An 8,523-nucleotide genomic window follows, 5' to 3' on the forward strand; every position below is an offset into this window, starting at 1 on the left:
AATTTGCTTTAAATTAAGCTATAGTTTCCTGCACTGTGTGTGCAGGATTCGAAATGGAGATTTTCTCTGATTAACATACATGTTGCTGGGGAAACCACATTTGACCAGTGATTTCCTAAAGAACGAGCATTTATGACAATCAGTTTTTGTGCCTGGCGCTGTGTGAGGCATATAACATACGTTAATTACCTCATTTTATCATCACAGGAGTTCCTGCAAAGTAGGTATTATTATCTTCATTTAACGCATGAGAAGGAGGCTGAGGGAGATGAAGTAACCTGCCCAAGGGCCTGGGCTAGCCCGTGTTGGAGTTTGGACTCCAGCCTAGAACTCTGTCTCCAGATGCTGCCCTAATCTGCAGCCAGGACTGGCACAGTCCCCTGAGCCTGTTCAGAGTGGTCGTGACCTAGACCAGCTGTGAAATGTCCTGAGTGTCACCTCTCTCCAGATCCAAGCTCTTTCCACTTGACTGCTATGCCAACGCCCCTTGAAATCAATTTGAAAATGGCTCAGATCGTTTGGTTGGGGAAAATTTCCCCCAGGAATGTAATAGCCACTTTTCAGGCCTGCTTCCAAAAGAAGAGACCAGCAAGGTGTATTAGTCTCCTAAGGCCACCATCATAAAAGGCCGCAAACTGTGTGGCTTAAAACAGAGATGCGTTGTCTCACAGTTCCGGAGGCTAGTCGTCCAAGACCAAGGTGTTGGTAGGGTCGGTTCCTTCTGAGAGCTGTGAGGGAGAATCTGTTCGAGGCCTCTCTTCCAGCTCCTGGTGGCCTCCAGCATTCCTTGGCTGGTAGGTGGCCATCTTCTCCCCATATTTCTTCACATCATCTCTCCTGTGTGGGTCTGTCTCTGTGTTCAGATTTCTCCTTTTTATAAGTCATATTGAATTAGGGTCCATCCCGCTGACCTCATTTTGACTTGACTGTCTATGTAAGAAGGTTGCCAAAGGAAATGGCAGCCCACTCCAGAATGCTTGCCTGGAGAATCCCACAGACAGAGGAGACTGGTGGGATGCAGTCCATGGGGTTGCAAAGAGTCGGACATGACTAAAGCAACTGAGCACCTCTGTAAAGACCATCTCTCCATGAGGGATCACATTCTAAGGTGCGGAGAATTAGGACTCCCAAAATACCTTGTGGGGAGGACACAATTCAACTCCTAATGGCGAGGCAGCCTTGGGGAGCGGGCTCCTCCTCCTCACTCCTGGCCCTTGGTAGGTCTTTCCTTTCCTCCCATCCAGCCCATGCTCCCCTTTTGTCCAGCAGGTAAGGGCAAATAGCAGTGAATCAACTGTCAGAAGAAAACCAAAGGCTCCATGAACTTGGTCTTCCGCCTCCCATCTAGTTCCCTTCATCTCATGCCAACAAGTGGCATTTTGCCCAGGCTGTCACCATGCCCTGCATGCACCAGAAAAAACAGAAGCAAAACAAGTGTTGGAGCCAAGAGAGCCTGACATGTTTTAGCCAGAGGTCTCGGCGTGGTTGCCTTGGGCAACATCTAACTTACAATTTCCTCTGTCTGAGTGTGTGAGTGTTTGTACAAAAGGGTTCTTCAAGTTCCTGATTCTCTAACATGCTCCTACTGCAGACTCCTCTATGGAGCTAAGAAAGCCTGCCAAGCTCTTTTCATAAAACCATACCCTAACTTCCCAAGGTTGGCAGTGGAAGAGGAGTCTCCACATGGGAGGCGTAACTGAGGATTCACAGCCCCAACTTTGTCCTCCAGATGTGCCTGTCTCTTGTAAGTTGCACCAGCCACCATTGCTGTCACCAGGTTAGGCTCAGGGAAGGCACTCCTTTCCAGGTATGAAGGGAAGCTTGTCTTAATTCTCCCCTGCTTGGCTGGTTCCAGGATGCAGCATTTATTCAAACTTGTCAGAAGACCCCAAACCAGAAAGTTCAAAATACTTCTTTCAAAAGGGCTTCTATCAATAGATAAGGTGGTCTGGGAGCCCAGGCCCATCTCCACCTGTCTCCCTACCCACCTAATAACTGCATCTTCAGATCCAAATATGCACCGAGGTCACAGGCAAGGACAAGCCCCCTTTCCATCCAGCCTGAGACCTGCCTTCCCAAGTCCACCGTCTCCTCTGTGGAGACTGGCCGACAGTGGCAGCGCTCATTCCCTGCAGGGAAAAATCCTGCAGGAAAAAATCCAGAGTGTTGGCTTGGAAAGACCACATCCGAACATCATCCAGTCTCTGTGCCCAAACAAATCTCCACAGGGAAGTGGCGGAATTGTGTTAGACAAGCCCTTTCTTGCACTTCCCACCAGTTCTGATGGTCATTGCCAACAGAAGATGCCTACCCAAAGTAACAGAACAGAATTCCTTTGGAAGAGGAACCAGTGAGACAGTTTCATCCTTCTATTAGGTGGCAAGCGTTTATATTTATAAGCTGTTAGATTGAGATGCATGGTAGAGATTACTCAATGAAGTTGAGTCCTTGTTTTACAGGTAGGAAACTGAGGCCCAGAAAGGGAAAGTGATCTGCATAATGTTGGCTAGTGGTAAAACTGAATCCAGCTCTTCTGATTCTAGAATCCAGCTCTTCTGATTCCCAGCCCAGCACCCTTTAGCATATTGATCCCTGATGTATAGTAGAGCACTGCTGCTGCTGCTGCTAAGTCGCTTCAGTCATGTCCAACTCTGTGCGACCCCATAGACGGCAGCCCACCAGGCTCCCCTGTCCCTGGGATTCTCCAGGCAAGAACACTGGAGTGGGTTGCCATTTCCTTCTCCAATGCATGAAAGTGAAAAGTGAAAGTGAAGTCGCTCAGTCGTGTCCGACTCGTAGCGATCCCATGGACTGCAGCCCACCAGGCTCCTCTGTCCATGGGATTTTCCAGGCAAGGGTACTGGAGTGGGGTGCCATTGCCTTCTCCATAGTAGAGCACAGAGACTTGTTATTTTAAACCTTAATTCAAACAGAGATCAAGTTGCTACAATGTGGAAGAAAACTTTTCATGGATCATCAATGAATCCAAAATGGCAGTCTAAAATCTCCTGGGATAAAGGGCTCTAAGCACATGAGTGTAACAGCAGAGGAAACATATTTCAGGGGGTTCCTATTGCTAGTCGTTTCTAACTCCTGGATGCCACTTATATTAATCCCTTTCTCCTGCCTTTCTGCCTCCATTTCAGTCAACCTAGTCACCATCATTTCATCACTCAAATACACTCTTGCCCTAAGAATAAAATCCCAGATCCTCAACATGAACCAGAAGGTTCCATGTGTCCTGGTTTCATCTTGCTTTTCTAGCTTTATTCCCTTTTACCCTTCCCTTCAGTCTCTCTGCTTCAGCTGGGCATGGCCTCTCAAAGCTCCTCAAATAGGTGTAATCAGTCTTTCTTTCTCCCTGCCTCCCTCCCTCCCTCTCTCCCTGCCTCCCTTCCTTCCTATCATTCTTTTCCTTTCCCCTCTCTTTGTCTCTCTCTTCCATGCTGCTGCTGCTAAGTCACTTCAGTCGTGTCCAACTCTGTGCGGCCCCATAGACGGCAGCCCACCAGGCTCCCCCGTCCCTTCGGATTCTCCAGGCAAGAACACTGGAGTGGGTTGCCATTTCCTTCACCAATGCATGAAAGTGAAAAGTGAAAGTAAAGCCGCTCAGTCGTGTCTGACTTGCATCGACGCCATGGACTGCAGCCTACCAGGCTCCTCCGTCCATGGGATTTTCCAGGCAAGAGTACTGGAGTGGGGTGCCGTTGCCTTCTCCCTCTCTCTTCCATATGTGTGTGTTAATCACTCAGTAGTGTCCAACTCTTTGCAACCCCATGGACTGTAGCTTGCCAGGCTATGTGGAATTTTTCCATGAAAAATCCATGAAATTTTCCAGACAGTAATGCTAGAGAGGGTTGCCATTCCCTTCTCCAAGGGATTTTCCCAACCCAGGAATCAAACCTGGGTCTCCTGTATTGCAGGCAGATTCTTTACCGTCTGAGTCACCAGGGAAGCCCTGTTCCCTATAGAAAGGAACAGGGCTTCCCTTCTTCTCCTTTCCACCTAGATCAGTGGTTCTCACACAAGGGTGATCCTGCCCCTCCCAGGGGACGTTTGGTGATATCTGGAGATATTTATTTTTTTGCTTGTTACAACTGGCATCTAGTTGGTAGAACACAAGGATGTAGCTAAACACCCAGCAATGCACAGGACATTTCCCACCCCCAGCCCACTAACAAAAAATAAAATATTGATAGTGCTGAAGTTGAGAGACACTCAACCTTTGGAACCCAGCTTAAACACCACTTCTTCCAAGAAGCCCTTCCATGACACTTGATATTGGTTTAGGGCCCCTCCCCCCTCAGGAGGCTCCTACTCATCACTTCTCTTTCATAGCACTTGGCACATGGCAGTATTTGAGATAATGTACCATCTGCTTTCCACTGCAGTGTACCAGCTCCAGGATGGAGCAGAGTGTTAGGTCCATCACCTCATCCCAGCACCCTATGCGGTACTCGGTGAAGTTAGGCATCACTTTTTGTTTTGTTGATCCTGGGACACAGAGGAGGCCAGTTTACACAGGGGCCCTGTCTTTTACCAAGTGACATGGTTTCTAAGGGCTTCACATGCAGACCCACAGATACCTGGACAAGAGCACGGTCTTGGCAGCCAGGTGGAAGTGGGAGGATATCACAATTCTGCCACCTCCATCAGGTTACTTAATTTCTCTGGAACTGGATTTCATCATCAGTAAAAGAAGCATAACATAGAACCTGTCTCCTAGAGTTGCTGTGAAGATGAAAAGATGAGTACCACCTCTGGCATAGGGTAAGAGATGAATAATTGAGAGGAAGAAAAGGCAGGGGGACAATAGACCCTTAGACCTATTCTGAGGGTCTCCTGTAGCCCCCAGGGCCTGGGTAGCGGGAAGAGGAATGTGGAAGGGACATCAAGAGATTGCTAGTCAACCTGTCTTTCTCGACTTCTTCAGCTCTAAAATGTGCCTACCAACATCTCATCTTACTTATCCCATGGGCTTGTTATATGCACCCCAGATAACTCCCCACCCAAACAAGAGAGGTGCCCAAAAATTACCTGTAGGTAGGGCTGAGTGCAGTCCAGACTATCTTACCTCCTCCACCCTGGGTCTTCTTAAGAGCTCTGGCCTGCCACCCTTTCTTTCTTACCTGATTCCCCATCTCCATCCAGACGTTTGGAAAGGCAGCCCATTTGAATTAGAGCGAATCCCAGATTCCTCCATCTTCCTGGGCTCTGCCTCTAATGCCAGTAGGGACTCCACCCCCTGTAACCTGCCTGGTCCCACCTCCCACACGGTCTGGACCCTGGTCCACAGCCAGGTCTCACAGCCCACACCCAATCAGCAGGGGAATTCCAGACATTTTCACCGAATGAGACCTGGAAATTGATTGCTATCATTCTTTTGCCCAAGGTGGGGAGGGGAAGGACTTCCTGTTTTCAGGCCTTTTTGCTTCCCCCTCAATTTTAGACATTCAAACCTGTTTTTAAAAGAAGCAAAGGTCCTTTGTCTTGACTGCTCAGGTCAGCAGACAGAAGTGTCTGTCTGAGAATGGAGGGCTGGACAGGAAGAAGACTCAGCAGAGAACAGAGGACATGAGATGGGACGCAGAGAAGTTTCGGATAGGAACCCCTTTAGCCCTGGGGGCAGCGGTTGGAGCCAAGTCCCACACAGATAGCCAGCAGCCAGTGAGGTTCAAGGCTCTTGACAGAACTCTTCTCCATCTGCAGAGCTGTGTGAGCACCAGGGCAGACTCCAGCAGCGTGGGGGCAAGGCAGGGGGCAGAGGGGCCTCGACTCCATGACAGAGGGAGGAGAGGGGAGCATGCTGGTGGCATCAGCTTGGCACGATGGACCCTAGCATGCCAGCAGCTCCATGTTCTCTGTGACCACAGCCGCCCACACCCACGCCGCCCATGCCCACAGGATTAGTAGCCTGCTGCTTCCGTCAACAAGTCTGACTTTCTGCTTTTGTGGCTGGTGGAACCTGGTGGGGCAGTTTCCCGATCTGGATTGCTTTTCTTCCATTTCCTGGTTCTCATACCTTCCACTCAGTCTGCAAAAGGATGTTTCTCGTTTGGGGTTTTTTTTTTTTTTGGTCCAAAATGCTTGACGGAAGATCTGGTCTCTTAATCAGTTCAGATCCCTGGGAAGTTATTTAAGGAATCAAAACAGCTCTAGTTAGACCCCCTAAAGATTAAAATCCATGACTTGCCTCTATCCAGAGGATGGTTCTTCCGTGGTGGGAGAAACCTTAGTGCAAAGGACCTAAGCATCGGCAGCCTCCCCCGTCCCCAGCCAGGTCTTGGCAGGAAACAGCAGTTTGACCTCCCAAGTTTCTGCTTTTATTTGCTTTGAAGAAGGTACCCTGTTCCCCACACCACCCACCCCCTTTTGAAACATTCCTCCAGTGTGTATAACACATCTTTTTGTCTTCCATCAATGCTTGCTAAATGCTTTAGTGGTAGAGGTTGCTTTAGAGGCCAAGGGAGCTCAGAAGGGCTGGGATTAGGGTGAGGCAAATGAGCCCCCTCCCTGCCCCGGGGTGCTCAGTCTCCAGGTGCAGGCTTCCTCACTCTGACCCTGGCCCTGCGACTGATGGCTGGTTAGAGAAAGCTTCCAGGGGAGATGGTTTACTCAGAGGTGACTGAAGGGGCCCCACATAGGCACTGGCCAGCCTCAGTGGGGGGCACAACTCAACCCATAATACAAGGCCAAGTCACTCGCTTGTTGAAGTATATACGGCTTGTTGAAGATGAAGCTGCGTCCTAGAACCCAGGATTATTTGATGACAAATTCCATGGCATGAAGCCCACTGTAAAGCCCTGGCACCTGCAGTATATATACCTTTACTGGTCCGAGAGGAAGAACCAAAGAGAGACGTTCAGAGGCTGCTGCTGTTGTGTTGATGGCACCTTCCCTTTTTGCTCCCTTCCTCTGTAGCCTGCCTGCTCCAGGCCGAGCTGGTGAACTATGAGAGAGTCAAGGAGTACTGCCTCAAAGTCCTAAAGAAAGAAGGGGAGAATTTCAAGGCCCTTTACCGGTCCGGTGTGGCCTTCTACCACCTTGGGGACTATGACAAAGCGCTCTACTACCTGAAAGAGGCAAGAACCCGACAGCCAACAGGTAAGGCAGCGATCGCTCTTTTCTTACCAACAGCCCCCTGGGGCAGCTCCCAGACCATCTCACCGCCAAGGTCAGCTTTCTCTGGCTGGCAGGGCCAGGCAAAGGTAGAAATGGCAAGTGAGGGGTCAGCTGTGTGCTGCGTCTTGGAGCACATAGAGTCCGTGCCTTTGGGATCTGAGTTCCAGGGAGCTTGGGCACCTCTTCTGTTTAAATAGGATGTGGATTTCTTCATTTTTCCAACCCAGAATCCAGCCCTCTTTACTTATTCATTGAATCCATATTGCATTCTTACTATGTGCTAAGATTTGTGCTGGCTGCCAGGGATGTAGGTAAGAAGACTCAGTCCCTAAACGTGAGGAGTTCACATTCTGGTTGATGAGACAGAATACAAATGGATAATTTGGAGGGTAAGCCCAACATTCTTCCAGGAAGAATGCTCCTCCAGGCAGATCCCAGATAACAGAGCATGCATTATCTGTACCATTCGCTTAAGTCACGGCCACCAGCCCCACCATTCATTCATGCCACAGATATATACTGAAGCAGGGCCAAGAACTCTTCCAGGTGCTGGGCAAATAGCAGGGAACGATGCTCAAAGATGCTGCCTTCAAGGAGTTTGTGTTATAATGGAAGAAGATGTCCAGTAAACAGACAGATTGATAATGTAATAGTTAATAGTAATAAGTGCTATAAAGAAAATAAAGCAGAGTCAAAGGATCAAGACTAAAGTGGGTGCTATTGCAGACCAGGTGGTCAGGAACACCCTCTCTGAGGAGGCATGTTTTAAACATTGACTTTGACTTGCTGTTGCCATGGTTGTTCATATGGCTGATTTTTTTAAAATGCAATTCTCCTTCCAAGGAATCTTGTTAGAATGAATTTACAAATACCCAACATACTGTTTTTTTCTTTTTAAAGAACACTAATTCTTTATCCATTGTTGATTTGTTTCCTGTATATAATTTGTGTTCCCCCAACTACACTATAAGCAACTCGAGGACCAAGAATGAGACTCATTCAACAGAATTTTCTTGAGTACCTGCTATATGTCAGTACTATTCTGAATGCCCTGCCTGGCATTTTGGAATATTATACAGCATTCCTTTCTACTCCTGGAAGTAAACATCTCAGGCAACCCTGAAACTCTTATATTCTGGAGTGTATAGGGCTAAACAGCTATTCTCTGTCCTTCCCCACTCACTAACTTAAGGACTGGAATTGGGGGAAATACTTCTATTTGTGGTCAGGTGTTTGCCTAGAAGAGCAAAATTGGACAATGAAGCACAAGTCCTTTTAAACTCTCCAATTAAAAAAAAATTACAATCAGTCAGTATTTACTGATCATTTGGATTGAGCACTTTTAGACATCTATTTTGATCCTCTCAGCAGTTTTATGAGGAAGGTTTTACAGTCCCTGGG

General features: G+C 48.2%; 1 protein-coding gene across 2 annotated transcripts in view; it reads left to right on the forward strand.

Annotated features, from left to right (window-relative positions):
- The window catches only part of TTC9 (tetratricopeptide repeat domain 9), a 69,873-nt gene that overhangs the window by 22,370 nt on the left and 38,980 nt on the right, over positions 1–8,523 (forward strand). The window contains exon 2 of one of the 2 annotated variants that reach the window (XM_055538491.1): positions 6,922–7,104. The exons of the other annotated variant lie outside the window; for it this stretch is intronic. Coding sequence (XP_055394466.1) covers positions 6,922–7,104 — 183 coding nt within the window. The remainder of the gene's footprint in view (positions 1–6,921; positions 7,105–8,523) is intronic. 2 annotated transcript variants of the gene reach the window in all.

This window comes from Bubalus kerabau, chromosome 10 (genome assembly GCF_029407905.1).
Source record: "Bubalus kerabau isolate K-KA32 ecotype Philippines breed swamp buffalo chromosome 10, PCC_UOA_SB_1v2, whole genome shotgun sequence".
Lineage (NCBI taxonomy): Eukaryota > Metazoa > Chordata > Mammalia > Artiodactyla > Bovidae > Bubalus > Bubalus kerabau.